Source organism: Macaca mulatta, chromosome 19 (assembly GCF_049350105.2).
Source record: "Macaca mulatta isolate MMU2019108-1 chromosome 19, T2T-MMU8v2.0, whole genome shotgun sequence".
Classification (NCBI taxonomy): domain Eukaryota; kingdom Metazoa; phylum Chordata; class Mammalia; order Primates; family Cercopithecidae; genus Macaca; species Macaca mulatta.
In genome coordinates, this window is record NC_133424.1 from 13,152,525 (window position 1) to 13,170,119 (window position 17,595).

General features: G+C 46.9%; 1 protein-coding gene and 1 pseudogene across 2 annotated transcripts in view; both read right to left on the reverse strand.

Annotated features, from left to right (window-relative positions):
* ZNF490 (zinc finger protein 490) overlaps positions 1-17,410 on the reverse strand; it is a 33,736-nt gene extending 16,326 nt beyond the window's left edge. For both annotated transcript variants that reach the window (XM_002801083.4, XM_015123028.3), the window contains exons 1-2: positions 17,239-17,410; positions 15,708-15,752 (exon numbers count right to left, since the gene is read on the reverse strand). In XM_002801083.4, the coding sequence (XP_002801129.1) occupies positions 15,708-15,752; positions 17,239-17,355 (162 nt within the window). In that variant the 5' untranslated portion in view covers positions 17,356-17,410. The remainder of the gene's footprint in view (positions 1-15,707; positions 15,753-17,238) is intronic.
* Positions 14,399-15,660, reverse strand: VN2R208P (vomeronasal 2 receptor 208 pseudogene; annotated as a pseudogene).
* Positions 17,411-17,595: the final 185 nt, after the last annotated feature.

Genomic DNA, 17,595 nt, shown 5'->3' on the forward strand with positions numbered 1-17,595 from the left:
GAAATAGCTCTACAGAAATAAAGTCTATTAGAAAAATAAAAATGATGAAGACAGGCTAATGACAGTTCACCCCTAACTTGTTGATGAATGAAACATACAACCTTTCACTCAATTCATGAATTTTATTTTAGTAAGCCTTTATGGTGCTTTCTGAGCCAGAGACTGGTAAAGGCGATGGAAGTTCCATAGAATGCCTTGTTCAAAAGCCCATCACTCTCTATTTTGAGAAGTGAAATAAGAGCTTTGATTAATATCAGTAGTGTCTGGAACTCTCGCAGGAGTGTAAGAGTGTCCAGGCAAAGTCTTGGATTGTGGGATTACCCTACGTAGAGGTGTATATTATCTTGACTTATATGGCTAGCTGTGAGGTAAAAAAAAGATTCCCAGAGTTTTGTGGGTTTTCTTTTTCTTTTTTCCTTTGAGATGAAGTCTCGCTCTGTTGCCCAGGCTAGAGTGCAGCGGCACAATCTCGGCTCACTGAAACCTCCACCTCCCTGGTTCAAGCAATTCTCCTGCCTCAGCCTCCTGAGTAGCTGGGATTACAGGCACGAGTCACCACGCCTGGCTAGTTTTTTTGTATTTTTAGTAGAGACGGGGTTTCACCATGTTGGCCAGGCTGGTTTCGAACTCCTGACCTCAAGTGATCCACCCGCCTTAGCCTCCCAAAGTGCTGGGATTACAGGCGTGAGCCACCGCACCTAGCCTAATATTCCCAGAGTTCTTTTACTACAAAGGTGCAACTCTTAGACAATCACTCAAGTGTGTAAACATGCACAGATGGGATTTATTGTTGGCCAGTGCTAAGATGACTACCTGATGGGCTGCCCTTGAGTCCAGTCCTTTATCAGGTCCATTTCAATTAAGGGATAAAAAGCAGCAGCTCTTTACCGAGAGCTCCACCGTGTACAAATGTGGCCATGTCACCCATAAAGTCTACACACTCCCCACTGCTGTTCACTCAGTAGCAAAGGATCTAGGAGAAGGTAGACCTCCTCCAGCACCATGACATCTGGCAAGGAAGTTAGAAAAGAAGTCACCCCTCCACCCCAACTCCTACAGAGAGGATATGCTGAAGGCTAACATTTGGCTCTGTAATTTTGAAAGGAGGTCTGTGTAGGTTGCTGTTTCCAGGACCCATGGCAAAATGAGCAGCTGAGTAGACTCACATGTTCAGGACCTGGGAGAGCCTCAATGTTCAGGAGAACCTGGTACATGGTGGTCACTGCAGCTCTAATGGCATATAGTGTGGGGCCAAGGGCTGTTTCTTGCATGAGAGCCCTATGGACAACTTATGGTTATCATGGATAATTACAAGAGGCATAAGAGGAGGTTTCTAAAGCCACTATAGTGGCCAGGAATAGTGGCTCATGCCTGTAATCCCAGCACTTTGGGAGGCCATGGCAGGCAGATCACCAGAGGTCAGGAGTTCGAGACCAGCCTGGCCAACATGGCAAAATCCCGTCTCTACTAAAAATACAGAAATTAGCTGGGTGTGGTGGTGCACACCTGTAATTCCAGCTACTCTGGAGGCTGAGGTAGGAGAATTGCTTGAACCAGGGAGGTGGAGGTTGCAGAGAGATGACATCATGCTACTGCACTCCGACCTGGGAGACAGAGCAAGACTCCAGCTCAAAGAAAACAAAAACAAAAACAAAAGCCTCTACAGTGCTCTGGAGGCACTAACAGGAGTGTGGTAGCAGCAACGTCCAGGCAATGATGACCAGTTTCCAAGTCACAGCATAAATAGGTTTAAGTAAAATTTATAGAGGACTATGTTACCTCCTGAACATCAAAAAAGCCCAAATGATGTTGTGGGTGCTGAGAGGAACAACAGCTCTGTTGATGGTGTCAGGCAGGGAGCAGCCCTCTGATTACCAAATAATTCCTAAGAATTTAACTTAGGTGTCACCCTGGACAAGGGTGGTAGCTGCAGTGAAGATCTCGCCTATAGAGATTATATACAAAGGCAAGGCCTTTGAGGGTCCCTGAAAGCAACCAGGTGAATTATATCATGTCCCTTCAAAAGTGAAGGGAGAAATAAAAATAAATAAATAAACAACAAAAAGTGAAGGGAGGCCGGGCGCGGTGGCTCAAGCCTGTAATCCCAGCACTTTGGGAGGCCGAGACGGGTGGATCACGAGGTCAGGAGTTCGAGACCATCCTGGCTAACACGGTGAAACCCCGTCTCTACTAAAAAATACAAAAAACTAGCCGGGCGAGGTGGCGGGCGCCTGTAGTCCCGGCTACTCGGGAGGCTGAGGCAGGAGAATGGCGTAAAAACCCGGGAGGCAGAGCTTGCAGTGAGCTGAGATCCGGCCACTGCACTCCAGCCTGGGCGACACAGCGAGACTCCGTCTCAAAAAAAAAAAAAAAAAAAAAAAAAAAAAAAAAAAAAAAGTGAAGGGAGGTCAGCACCGTGGCTCACACCTGTAACCCTAGCACTTTTGGAGGCGGCGGAGAGAGGATCACTTGAGCTCAGGAATTGAAGACTAGCCTGGGCAACATAGTGAGACCTTGTCTCTAAAAAATAAAAAATTTACTTATTTATTTATTGATTTATTTACTTACTTAGTAACTTATTGAGACAGAGTCTTGCTCTGTCGCCCAGGCTAGAGTGCAGCGGCATGACCTTGGCTCACTGCAACCTCCCCCTCCTGGGTTCAAGCAATTCTCCTGCCTCAGCCTCCCAAGTAGCTGGGACTACAGGCATGCGCCACCACAACTGACTAATTTTTTGTGTTTTTAGTAGAGACGGGGTTTCACCATGTTGGCCAGGCTGGTCTTGAACTCCTGACCTCAAGTGATCCGCCTGCCTTGGCCTCCCAAAGTGCAGGGATTACAGGCATAAGCCACCACGACTGGCTTCTAAAAAATAAAAGAAATTAAAAAGTAAAGATAATCATCAGGTAAGACACTGTTTAAAAGGTACTGATCACGCCAGGTGCACTGGCTCACTCCTGTAATCCCAACACTTTGGGAGGCCGAGTCGGGCGGATCACAAGGTCAGGAGATTGAGACCACCCTGGCTAACACAGTGAAACCCCGTCTCTACTAAAACTACACAAAATTAGCTGGGCATGGTGGCGGGCGCCTGTAGTCCCAGCTACTCAGGAGGCTGAGGCAGGAGAATGGCGTGAAACCAGGAGGCGGAGCTTTGCACTGAGCTGAGATGATGCCACTGCACTCCAGCCTGGGTGACAGAGCAAGACTGCGTCTCAAAAAAAAAAAAAAAAAAAGGGACTGAGTATTTACCAATGCTGATTAGATGGAGCCAGTTAGTGCCAGAATGTTGGAGATTGAGTACAGGGGCAGAACCATGTCATCAAGGTAGCAGTAACCCACCATGAGACACCATTTATTCTTTCCAGGTTTAAGAATAGGCCAAATTGGGCTATTAAGAAGCACTGGGAATAATCTCTCTTCACTAAATAGGTCTTGTATAATGGGTTTCCATCCTTGAAAACTCTGTATTATTGACATTTGGCCATATTAAGGACTTTAACTGGGTAGTAGAGGGTGGTAAGGTCCCTGGAGTTCTATTTGTTAAGCCAATTTGTAACTGCCAAAGAGTTAATTTAAATTATAGGGTGTAGGCCAGGCATGGTGGCTCACACCTCTAATCCCAGTACTTTGGGAGTCTGAGGTGGGCAGATCACTTGAAGTCAGGAGTTCGAGACCAGCCTGGCCAACACAGTGAAACCCCATCTCTACTAAAAACTACAAAAAATTAGCCAGGTGTGGCAGCAGGTGCCTGTAATCCCAGCTACTCAGGAGGCTGACACTTGAACTTGGTAGGCAGAGGTTGCATTGAGCTGAGATCACACCACTGCACTCCCACCTGGGTGACAGAGTGAGGGTCTGTCTTAGCACTCCCGCCTGGGCAACAGAGCAAGAAGACTCCGTCAATCAATCAATCAATCAATCAGTGTACCTTGCTTACATTTAGTGGGATCCCAGATATAACTGATTCCTAGGATTGATTAATCCCATGAATGATTGTCAGTTAGTGCATTACAGAGATGTTAAAATTAATTCAGAACCAGGCTAGACTCAGTGACTTATTCCTGTAATCCCAGCACCTTGGGAGGCCAAGGCAGGAGGACTGCTGGAGCCCGGAGTTTGAAACCAGAAATATATATATATGATTTAAAAATAATAAAATTGATTCAGAACCAATGTCAGAGAGGCCTGAAAGCCACACACACGCAGTGTCCTTTTCTCTCTCTCTTTTTTTTTGAGACTGAGTTTCCCTCTTGTTGTCCAGGCTGGAGTGCAAGGGCGCGATCTTGGCTCACCCGCAACCTCCATTCTCGGGTTCAAAAGATTCTCCTGCCTCAGGCTCTTTAGTAGTTGGGATTACAGCCACGCACCACCACGCCCAGCTAATTTTGTATTTTTAGTAGAGAAGGGATTTCTCCATGTTGGTCAGGCTGGTCTCCAACTCCCGACCCACCTGCCTTGGCCTCCCAAAGTGTTTGGATAACAGGTGTAAGCCACCATATCCGGCCCTTTATTTTTAGTTGTATAATTCTTTTTTTTTTTTTTTTGATACGGAGTCTTGCTCTGTCACCCAGGCTGGAGTGCAGTGGCGCGATCTCGGCTCACTGCAAGCTCCGCCTCCCGGGTTCACACCATTCTCCTGCCTCAGCCTCCCGAGTAGCTGGGACTGCAGGCGCCTGCCACCAGGCCCGGCTAATTTCCTTTGTATTTTTAGTAGAGACGGGGTTTCACCATGTTAGCCAGGATGGTCTCGATCTCCTGACCTTGTGATCCACCCGCCTCGGCCTCCCAAAGTGCTGGGATTACAGGCATGAGCCACCGTGCCCGGCCGTATAATTCTTTTACTATGTATTGGAGTTCCAATTAGGTCAAAACCTAGAAAAATGCTTCATTTTTTTTTCTTTTGTGCCCTTCCTTCTTTCATCTTTCTCTGTTTTGTTTCTGTGGTCACTTGATGCACTTCCCGGCAGAAGGGTTATCTTCCTACCTTAATATTTATTAATATATTTTTTCCTCCAGAGACCCTCAAATCGTATGTTATGGGCCTCACTCATGGCACTGGTGGTGTTAAAAGGTTTCAGGGCTGGGTGTAGTGGCTCACACCTGTAATCCCAGCACTTTGGGAGGCTGAGGTGGGTGGATCACCTGAGGTCAGGAGTCTGAGACCAGCCTGGCTAATATAGCGAAACCCCATCTCCACTAAAAATAGAAAAATCAGCAGGGTGTGGTGGCAGGTGCCTGTAATCCCAACTACTGGGGAGGCTGAGGCAGGAAGAATTGTTTCAACCTGGGAGGCAGAGGTTGCAGTGAGCCAAGGTCATGCCACTGCACTCCAGCCTGGGCAACAGAGCAAGACTGTCAAAAAAAGAAAAAAGAAAGAAAGAAAAAGGCAAAAAGGTGATTTGGGCCAGCGCAGCAGCTCACACCTGTAATCCCAGCACTATAGAAGGCTGAGGCAGGCAGATCACTTGTGGCCAGGAGTTTGAGAACAGCCTGGTCATTGAGATGCAATCCCATCTCTACTAAAAATACAAAAATGGGCTGGGCGTGGTGGCCTACGCTTGTAATACCAGCTACTTAGGAGGCTGAGGCATGAGAATTGCTTCAACCTGGGAGGCAGTGGTTGCAGTGAGCCGAGATGGTGTCACTGCATTCCTGCCTGGGCAACAGAGCAAGGCTCTGTGTCAAAAAAAAAAAAAAGGTGCTTTAATCAAGGAATCCAAGGCAAAGAAACGCAAATGTTTTAATCTGTTTAGATAAGGAATTGCTTCTCCACGGTTAAAATGGAAAACCCACAATCGAAAGGCAAATACATTCACAAAGGCCAGGTATGGTCACGCCTATAATACCAACATTTTGGGAGGCCAAGGCAAGAGGATCCCTTAAAGCTAGGCGTTCAAAACTAGCATGAGCAACACAGCAAGACCCCATATCTATAAATAAAAATTTGAAATTAGCCAGTAGTGGCAGATGCCTGTACCCCCAGCTACTTAGGAGGCTGAGGCGGGAGGATTGCTTAAGATGCAATGAGGTTTGATGGCGCTACTGCACTTCAGCCTGGACAACATTGCGAGACCGTCTCAAAACAAATTCCCAAACGTGGGAGCGGTAACCCAGACAGTGGGTCAGTGCCTGGTGAAGACAGCAGGGGTATCGGAGCAGCCACAGGAACGAACTCGGGGAGCTCCACGCGCCCTCCGCTCCCCCAGCTGCAAAAAAAAAAAAATGCTCCCTCCTCCAGGCTTCAGTTCTCACAGGTGGATTCACCTTAATGTTCTGACCCAAATGGATTCTCAAAAGCACGAGATCTTGGGAGACGCGGGGCTGCGGATGCCCAGCTGCCCGGAAAGGGCTCCGGGCCAGGACCGCAGTCGCAGGGATGGGACAAGACGCCTGAGGTCCCAGCTGCCGGCCCAGCCCCACCCTGCTGGGAGACCCTCGGGTCTCCTGGCCCGAGAGCTGCGCCAGGAGGACTCAGGTCTTCCCACAGTCGGTTCCGACAAGTCCCCTCCTCAGGTCTCCGGACTCCCGGTCCCGCAAACTCACCATTTCTCCGCTTAGGGAGGCTCCAGGAGTCCTCCCTACAGATCCCTCAGTACCTGCAGGTCCCGGTGCGACAAAGCACATGCAGAGCCCCAGACAGCCCTCAGCCCTGGCTGAGACGCAATACTAGCGAACCGCTAGAATAAGGAGGTTCACATGCGCATTCAAGGATGGGGGGGGTCCACGGGCCTTTTCAACACCGATGCTGATTGGACAGTTTGTGTGGCCCCGCCCCCTCATCCCCGAGTGACAGTCATGCAGGAGAGCACGAGGCTGAGCCGAGCTAGCTTCCCAGAGTGGGTTGTCCCGGCTCCCAGCGGTGTAGTTCCATGTCAGCTGAATTTGTTCTTTGCCCGAGGTCCATTTTTAAGTGGCCTATTCAGTAGTGTTAAGTGTAGTTACATTGTGAAACCAATCTCTAGAACTGATTTAATCTTGCAAATTTGAAACTATCCATTGAATAACATCCCATTTACTGCTTCCCCTCAGTCCCTGACACCCACTATTCGACTTTTTGATTGTATGAATTTCATTGGGTACCTTATATAACTAGAATTATTCTGTATTTATCCTTTTCCAACTGGCTTATTTCACTTAGCATAACGTCCTCAATCTTCATCATGTTGTAGCATGTGTCAGAATTTACTTCCTTTTAAGACAATTAAAGGCCAGGCACGTTGGCTCAAGCCTGTAATCTCAGCACTTCGGGAGGATCCCTTGAGGCCAGGATTTTCACACCAGCCTGGGCAACATAGTAAGAACCTGCCTCTACAAAAATAAAATTAAAAAATTAAAAAATATAGATTCTGGTCGGGTGCGGTGGCTCACACTTGTAATCCCAAGAGGCCGAGGCGGGCGGATGACGAGGTCAGTAGATCGAGACCATCCTGGCCAACATGGTGAAACCCTGTCTCTATTAAAAATTCAAAAAAATTAGCCATGTGTGGTGGCGGGCGCCTGTCGTCCCAGCTACTCCGGAAGCTGAGGCAGAAGAATGGCGTGAACCTGGGAGGTGGAGCTTGCAGTGAGCCGAGATTGCGCCACTGCACTGCAGCCTGGGCTACAGAGTGAGACTCCATCTCAAAAGAAAAAAAAAAAAAAAAAAGAATTGGGTTTGATATTAATAGTATACTAATGTAAAGGTGAAATTTGGCTTATTTGGTACAAAAATCACACAGGAAGCAATGTCAAATATAAAATGGGGTTTGGATTTCTTTAGACTATATCCATATATATATGTTATTGGCATGTGTTCCAAAATGAAGGAAAACTCCTGTAATTCTGATATATCTCAGTGTATGTTATCAGTAATAATTATAATTGTTATGTTAAATTATTGTGTGCCACAGAGGTAACAGATTTCCTTGTCAATTGTGTCTTTAACTATGGCTACCCTAAAACTTTGTCATCCATAAACAACTGTTGTCTTCTCTTGGTCCTCTTTAGAAGGTGGTTTTATAATCAGCCAAGGCTCACAGCATTCCATTCAGGGAGACAGAGTGAGATCCTGTCTCAAAAGAAAAAAGAAAAAAAAAAAAAAAGGCCAGGTGCAGTGGCTCACACCTGAAATCTCAGCACTTTGGGAGGCCGAGGTGGGCAGATCACGAGGTCAGGAGATGGAGACCATCCTGGTTAACACAGTGAAACCCTGTCTCTACTGCAAATACAAAAAATTAGGCGTGGTGGTGGGTGCCTGTAGTCCCATCTACTTGGGAAGCTGAGGCAGAAGAATGGCGTGAACCCAGGAGGCGGAGGTTGCAGTGAGCCGATATCGCGTCACTGCACTCTAGCCTGCGCGACAGAGCAAGACTCCGTCTGAAAAAAAAAAAAAAAAGAATTGGGATCTCACTCTGTCATCCAGGCTAGACTAGAGTGGTTAGCTCACTGCAGCCACAAACTGCCAGGCTCCAGCAATCCTCCCCACTCAGCCACCGAGCAGCTGGGACTACAGGTGTGTGCCACAAACCTGGTTAATTTTTTTTTTTATAAGATATGAGGTTGTACTATATTGCCCAGGCTGGTCTTGAACTCCAGGCCTCAAACGATCATGCCACTGTGCTCGGCCCAATTTTATTATTTTTTGTATGTCTATCCAATTTATGAAACACTAATTTATGAAAATAATATTCTTTCCTGATTCCTGGCACTGTTTTTGAAACTCAGTTGACTCTATATATATATATGGGCTTATTTCTGGAACTTCAATTTTATGCCATTGATCTCTACGTCTGAATTGCCTCATGTATTTGACATGAAAATTTTGCTGCTACTGGAGACTGGGTGACATAAATTGTACATCAGAAAACTTCTGGCTAGCGCAGTAGCTCCCGCCTGTAATCCCAGCACTGTGGGAGGCCGAGGCGGGAAGATTACGAGGTCAGGAGTTTGAGACCAGCCTGGCCAACATGGTGAAACCCCATTTCTACAAAAAAATAAAAATAATTAGCTGGGCGTGGTGGTGGGCACCTGTAGTCCCAACTATGTGGGAAGCTTAGGCAGGAGAATCACTTAAACCCAGGAGACAGAGGTTGCAGTGAGCCGAAATCATGCCACTGGACTCCAACCTGCGCAATACAGCAAGACTCTGTCTCAAAAAAAGAAAACCACTGAGATCTTCCCAGAGGGTAATGATCATCTGCACAGTGCAGCCCATCATGTATTTTTCTTTTTTTTTTTTTTTTGTCAAGACAAGGTTTCACTATGGTTACCCAGGTTGGAGGACAGTGGTGTGATCTCGGCCCACCGCAGCCTTGACCTCCCAGGCTCAGATGATTCTCTCACCTCAGCCTCCCAAGAAGCTGGGCCTATAGGTGTGTGCCACCACGCCCGGCTAGTTTTTTGTATTTTTAGTAGAGACAAGGTTTCGCCATGTTGGCCAGGCTGGTCTCGAACTCCTGGGCTCACGCAATCCACCTGCCTCAGCCTCTCAGAGTGCTGGGATTACAGGTGTGAGCCACTGCACCTGGCCCCATCACGGGTTTTTCTTATGTGCAGAGTACTTATTCAAATCCACAGTGATTTCCCAGTTGACACACAGACAAGAACTACGGATTTTTAGAGAATATCCAAGTTATGACCGGGCACAGTGGCTCACGCCTGTAATCCCAGCACTTTAGGAGGCCGAGGCGGGCGGATCCCGAGGTCAGGAGATGGAGACCATCCTGGCTAACACAGTGAAACCCTGTCTCTACTAAAGAATACAAAAAATTAGCCGGGCGTAGTGGTGAGCGCCTATAGTCCCAGCTACTCGGGAGGCTGAGGCAGGAGAATGGCGTGAACCCAGGAGGTGGAGGTGGCAGTGAGCCGAGATTGCGCCACTGCACTCCAGCCTGGGCAACAGAGCAAGACTCCGTCTCAAAAAAAAAAAAAAAGAGAATATCCAAGTTATAATTGAGTCAAACTGCAGAGAGAGGGTATCATTTTGAGTACCACCCCCCAGTTTGGTGGAAAAGAAAGTTGTGATAATGTGAAATATATAATTTGGGTTTTGTACAGGGTTTCTGGCTCCCAGTTGCTAAAAACCTTGTAATTTCCCAAGTGACTAGAGCAAACGGAGTAGCTTTTGTTAAAGTATTTGGCCTGCCTGCAATCCCACCACGTTGGGAGGCTAAGGCAGGCAGGATGCTTGAGCCCAGGAGTTCAACACCAGCCTGGGCAACACAGTGAGACCCCCATCTCTACAAAAAATACAAAAATTAGCCAGGCATAGGGGCGTGTGCCTATAGTCTCAGCTACTCGAGAGGCTGAGGTGGGAGGATCACCTGAGATCAGGGAAGTCAAGGCTGTAGTGAGCTGTGATGACACCACTGCACTCCAGCCTAGGTGACAGAGTAAGACTCTGTCTCAAAAAAATGAAAAAGGCTGGGCACTGGGGCTCACACCTATAATCCCAGTACTTTGAGAGGCCACGGTAGGTAGATGGCTTGAGCTCAGGTGTTTGAGACCAGTCTGGGCAACATGGCGAAAATCCATCTCTACTAAAAATACAAAAAAATAGTCAGACATGGTGGTATGCACCTGTAGTCCCAGCTACTCAGGAGGCTGAGGTGGGAGGATTGCTTGAACCCAGGGGTGGTGGCTGCACTGAGCCAAGATTGTGCCACTGCACTCCAGTCTGGGTGACAGAGTGAAGGAGACCCTATTTAAAAAAACAAAACAAAAAATGGCCTTTTGTATTCAGTTCTTAAAAATAGCTCTAGAAGAGTTCGAGTGAAAGGTGAAAGAAATGTCTTTAGTTACAACCATCCTCTTTCCGCCACAGCTAAGTTTATGTTAATGAGGTGATTTTTGGAAAGCTCCTACAAACCACAGGATGGGAGGCTAGTTACCAGGGGAACCAACCACGTGATTGGAGCTTTGAAACTTTCAGCTCTGTCCCCACCTCCAGGGAGGGAAGAGAAAACTGAAGGTTGAGTTGATCACCAATAGTGAATGATGTGATTAATCACGTCACCATAATAAAGCCACCATAAAAACCCAAAAACAGGGCTCAGAGAGCCTTCCGGTTGGTAAATAAGAACGTAACCATATGCCTGGAGGTATCTCTTCATCTGGCTGTTCATTTGTATCATTTAAAATATCCTTTGTAGGGCCAGGTGCGGTGGCTCACACCTGTAATCCCAGCACTTTGGGAGGCTGAGGCAGGTGGATTACTTGAGGTCAGGAGTTCAAGACCAGCCTGACCAACATGGTGAAACCCCATCTCTACTTAAAATACAAAAATTAGGCCTGGTGCAGTGGCTCATGCCTATAATCCCAGCACTTTGGGAGGACAAGGTGGGCGGATCATGAGGTCAGGAGTTCGAGACCAGCCTGGCCAGCATGGTGAAACCTCGTCTCTACTAAAAATACAAAAAAAAAAAAAAAAAAAAATTAGCTGGGCATGGTGGCGCAGGCCTGTAATCCAGCTACTTGGGAGGCTGAGGTGGGAGAATCACTTGACCCCAGTAGGCGGGGGCTGCAGTGAGTCGAGATCGTACCACTGCACTCCAGCCTGGGCAAAAGAGACTCTATCTTAAAATAATAATAATAATAATAATAATTAGCCAGGCATGGTGGTGGGCGCCTGTAATCCCAGCTACTTGGAAGGCTGAGGCAGGAGAATCGCTTGAACCCGGGAGGCAGAGGTTGCAGTGAGCTGAGATTGCGCCATTGCACTCCAGCCTGGGCAACAAGAGTGAAACTCCATCTCAAAAAAAATAATAATAATAAATAAAATAAAATATCCTTTGTAGACTGGGCGCAGTGGTTCACACCTGTAATGCCAGCACTTTGGGAGGCCAAGGCGGATGGATCACTTGAGGTCAGGAGTTCGAGACCAGCCTGGCCAACATGGTGAAACCCCTTCTCTACTAAAAATACAAAAATAGCTGGGCTTGGTGGAGCATGCCTGTCATTCCAGCTACTCGGGAGGCTGAAACACGAGAATCATTTGAACCCAGGAGATGGAGGTTGCAGTGTGCCACTGCACTCCAGCCTGGCAACAGAATGAGACCCTCAAAATAAGAGTAAATAAATACATAATAAAATATCCTTTGTAAGACTAGGCACGGTGACTCACTCCTATAATCTCAGTGCTTTGAAAGGAGCGAGGTGGGAGGATCTCTTGAGACTTGGAGGTTGAGACTAGCCTGGACAACAGATCGAGACCCTAACTTTACAAAAAATAAATAATTACTTGAGTGCAGTGGCATATGCCTGTATTCCTAGCTATTTACAGGACTGATGAGGGAGGATCGCTTGATCCCAAGAGTTGAAGGCTGCAATGAGCCATGATCCTGCCACTGCACTCCAGCCTGGAAGACAGAGTGAAACCCTGCTCTATTAAAACAATAAATCCTCCCAACTGGGCTCCTGTAGTCCCAGCTTCTTGGGAGGCTGAGGCAGGAGAATGGCGTGAACCCGGGAGGCGGAGCTTGCAGTGAGCCGAGATCACGCCACTGCACTCCAGCCTGGGCGACAGAGCGAGAGACTCTGTCTCAAAAAAAAAGGAAAAAAAATCCTTTGTAATAAATGGGTAAATGTAAGTAGTGTTTCTGTGAGTTCTTTAGGCTGCTATATAGCAAATTAATCAAACCCAAAGAGTGGGTCATGAAAACCCTGATTTACAGCTGGTTGGTCAGAAGCATAGGTCACATCCTGGGACTTACAACTGACATTTGAAGTGAGGGACATTCTTGTGAGCTGTTAGTTTCTGGTATCGGACTCTGTCTCCAGGTAGATACTGTCACAATTAAATTGAAGTATATAGCAAACACAGCTGGTGTCTGCTTGAGAAGTGGTTATTGGTGGACCAGAAGTGAAGTATTCTGCTAAATATTTTGTTAATGGTTTTCCTATCTCTTTAAGAAAAGTGTATTTGAGACCCTCGAATAGGATTTTTAAAATTTAATTTAATTTAATTTAATTTTTTTAGTTTTTTTGAGACAGAGTTTTGCTCTTGTTGCCCAGGCTGGAGTACAATGGCACGATCTCAGCTCACCGCAACCTCCACCTCCCAGGTTCAGGCAATTCTCCTGCCTCAGCCTCCCTAGTAGCTGGGATTATAGGCATGTGCCACCACGCCCGGCCAATTTTGTATTTTTAGTAAAGACAGGGTTTCTCCATGTTGGTCAGGCTGGTCTTGAACTCCCGACCTCAGGTGATCCACCTGCCTCGGCCTCCCAAAGTGCTGGGATTACAGGCATGAGCCACCACGCCTGGCCAGGAAGATTTTTATTTTAATGATCAGCAAAGGCCTAAAAGTCCATGACCATTCACAAGTGTCATTTCCATATGGTAGATTTCCAGCACATGTTAGGAAAGAAAAAACAATGAACAGCTTTGTGTTTTACCAAAGAACAAATAAAATCCTATTTTTATTCAATATTTCAATAATTTATGTTTGCATATCACTTTGGTGACTAATGTGATTTCATAATCACTAGTATTTCATTTGATTAGCCCCACCCAATCATACCTCCCATCCTGCAAATGAAAAAAGTTAAGTATGGAGAGCACAAAGTCTTGTCTAAACTCATATGGCTCATAAGTAATAATGAAATTGGCCGGGTGCACTAGCTCATGCCTATAATCCCAACACTTTGGGAGGCTGATGTGGAAGGATCACTTGAGTCCAGGAGTCCAAGATCAACCTAGGCAACATAGGGGGATCCTGGCTCTAAAATTTAAAAATTTTTAATTTTTTTTTTTTTTTGAGATGGAGTCTCGCTCTGTCACCCAGGCTAGAGTGCAGTCACACAATCTCGGCTCACTGCAATCTCCACTTTCCGGGTTCAAGCAATTTTCCTGCCTCAGCCTCCCCAAATAGCTGGGATTACAGATGTGCACCACCACGCCCAACTAAAAAAAAAAAAAAATTTAAATTAGCCAAGCATGGTGGCGCACACCTAGTCCTAGTCCTAGCTACTAGTCCCAGCTACTAGGGAGGCTGAGGCAGGGGGATTGCTTGAGCCTGTGAAGTCGAGTCTACAGTGAGCTGTGATCTTGCTACTGCACTCCAGCCTGGGCGACAGCACATAATAGTAACAGTAATACAGTATAATAATAACAATAATAATAATGGAACTTCTCAGTATTAAAGTCCAAATGCTTGCCACCACATATACTGAGAACTGTCAAAAACTGAAAACTCAGGCCAGGTGTGGTGACTCACACCTGTAATCCCTGCACTTTGGGAGGCTGAGGCAGGAGGACTGCTTGAAGCCAGGAGCTTGAGACCAGCCTGCACAACACAGCAAGAACACTGTCTCCAAAAAAAAAAAAAAAAGTAACGAACAGGAACAGGAACAGCATAGCATCTACAGACAGAGAAGCAGCAGCAAATCAGTGGAGGCCAGGATTGAGACCTTCCCCGTTTGGGGTTTTGGTAGACAAGAAGGACGGTGACCCAGACACTGAAAAATACCAGCATGCTGAACTTAAGGATTGGATTGTTGAAAATGTCAGGCAAGCTCCTGGCCAGAAAAGCCACACTGAAGCTCCCATGAGCCAAGGAACCCAGGATTCACAGAACAGTCAATAACCAAATCGTAGTTTTATGTGAAGATGACATATTCAGGCTCAGATGTATCTACATGCATGAAGGCTGTAGTCATTCCCCATGAAATTCCTCCCACTTCAGCCTCCCAAAGTGTTGGGATTACAGAGTCACTTCGATCAGGGAACTGACAGCAATGACGGAATTAGATACCCCTGATACTAACCAGTGCCATATCCGTCTCTTGCGTGGTTACCTGGAAGGTCAGAACTACAGTGATCGTTTTGTCCAAACTATGCAAACAAGTAAACATAACTCCAAATGTGTGGTTTTTGTGTTTTTTGGAGATAGGGTCTAGCTCTGTTGCCCAGGCTAGAGTGCAGTGGCACCATCACAGGTCACCGCAGTCTCAGGTTGAAGCCATCCTCTTGCCTCAGCTTCCCAAGAAGCTGGGACTATGTCACCATGTCCAGCTAATTTTTTATCTTTATTTATTTATTTATTTTTGAAACAGAGTTTCACTCTGTTGCCCAGGCTGGAGTACAGTGACGCGATCTCAGCTCACTGCAACCTCCTCCTCCCAGATTCAAGCAATTCTCGTGCCTCAGCCACCCAAGTAGCTGGGATTACAGGTGTGCCCCTTACCCCCACGCCCAGCTAATTTTAAAAATATTTTTAATAGAGATGAGGTTTCACCATGTTGGCCAGGTTGGTTTCCAACTCCTGGCCTCAAGTGATCCACCCACCTTACCTCCTAAAGTGCTGAGATTACGGGCATGAGCTACTGCACCCAGCCAATTTTTTTTATTTTCTGAAGAGACAGAGTCTCACTACATTGCCCACACCGGTCTCCAATTCCTGGACTCAAGCAATCCTCCCACCTCAGTCTCCCAAAGTGCCAGGATTACAGGTATGAGCCACTGCACCCAGCTCAAATGTGATATTCCAAAGGATGCAGGTGGCTATGTTGGGATAACCAATGAAGGTAAGGGACAATGGAAGTACAGGTTGAGGGCAATGAACAGGACACACCTGAGAGTCTGGTTATTGGCCTTGACTATGGGAGTGTCTTGATGCGTCACAAAGACCCCAAAGACCCCCCACAAAAAGGTCACAGAAGCACAGGCCCAAATGGTCATTATAAACCAGGAAGGTCGCCACACTGACAGGTAGCGATCTCACTTACAGTTTGAGTCTTGATGCTTTGTCCATGGTGCTCACTGTTCTGCATCTAATTAGAAACAAGAGGATGCATTTTGTGAGTTTCAGCAATTTAGAACCAAACATCACATGGGACAATCTTGGAAGCATTGCTCCCCCTTCATCTACTGTAACCTCAAACTCTTAGCCTTGAGATCTTCCTGCCTCAGCCTCTGAAGTAGCTAGGACTACAGGTGAACACCACGCTTAGCTAATTAAAAAAAAAAATTTTTAGAAATGGGATCTCCCTATGTTGCCCAGGCTGGTCTTGGACTCTTGGCCTTTCAAAGTTCTGTAGGGACACTCTAGAACACTTATTTGAGATAAATTTCCTTCCACTTTACAGCAGCACGGATGGAACTGGAGGCCATTATCCTTTTTTTTTTTTTTTGAGACAGAGTCTCGCTCTGTCGCCCAGGCTGGAGTGCAGTGGCGCGATCTCGGCTCACTGCAAGCTCCGCCTCCCGGGTTCACGCCATTCTCCTGCCTCAGCCTCCTGAGTAGCTGGGACTACAGGCGCCCGCCACCGCGCCCGGCTAATTTTTGTATTTTTTCTTTTTAGTAGAGACGGTTTCACCGTGGTCTCGATCTCCTGACCTTGTGATCCGCCCGCCTCGGCCTCCCAAAGTGCTGGGATTACAGGCGTGAGCCACCGCGCCCGGCATTATCCTAAGTGCGATAACAAAAACAGAAAGTCAAAAACTGCATCTTCTTACATATAAGGGGGAGCTAAACAATGGGTAAACATGGACATATAGAGTGGAATAATAGACACTGGAGATGCCAATAGGTTGGAGAGAGAGAAGGGATGAGGGATGAAATATTACCTATTGGATACAATATACACTCTGGGTGATGGGTGCACTAAAAGCCAGACTTCGCCACTATGAAATATATCCATGTAACACAAGTGCATTTGTAACCATAAATCTACAAAAATAAAAATGAAAATAAAAAGCAATAAAAACATGCTTAAACTAAAAACAAACAAAAAACAAAAAGAAACCATTTCCTTCCACAGTAAAATGCCATTTACTGAACATGTCTCATAGATCGTGATTGGTCTGAAAAGAGTCCCTTTCCCCAGGTTACGGTTGCAATTTACCACCAGAGCCAAGTGCTTGGGTGTCCTACGGTTTATTTTTTCTTTCTTTCTTTCCTTTTTTTTTTTTTCTTGGGATGAGTTCTGGCCATGTTGCCCAGACTGAACTCAAACTCCTGAAGACACATGATCCACCCGCCTCAGCCCACCCACCCCCCAACTTCCCCCACCACCCCCACCACGCAGTAGCTGGGACTACAGGTGTGCGCCACCAAGCCCTGGCTTGGGGTTCCTTTTCTAAAGTGCCAAATGTGTGGAGGTGGGGAAAAGAAAGGTGGACGCCTCAACGCTGTTATAGTCAAAGATTAAAATGCACCCACACTTTTTCTTACACATGATGGAGTAACCGTCTGTTTATAAACAAGGGTCACTATTCCACGAGAGGCCTTACAACATTATGCCAAGCCCCTGGTACCTGGAGGACATCAGACCCTCCTGTTCCTGTGCGGCCTTGACTAGACGACCACTTGCTCTGGACTTGCTCCTCGAGGGGTCGCTCCATCTGGAAACTGAGACTGGAATTCCTGCGCATCCCTGTCCCCGCATCCAGAAACACTGCAGGAAGACTTCCGTGTCCGACCCGAGATCCGGAACAATTTCTGCTTCAACACAATTGTCCACGGAGGGCACCGGAACGTCCCACCGGCGGAAGCGAGATCTGCCTAGCTACTAGACCAGCCGCCTAGCTGTCATTCGGACAAAAGGGGGCGGGACTGTATTAATTGTCCAATCAGGGGCGCCGCCGGAAAGAGGGTACGACTACCCCTCGCAA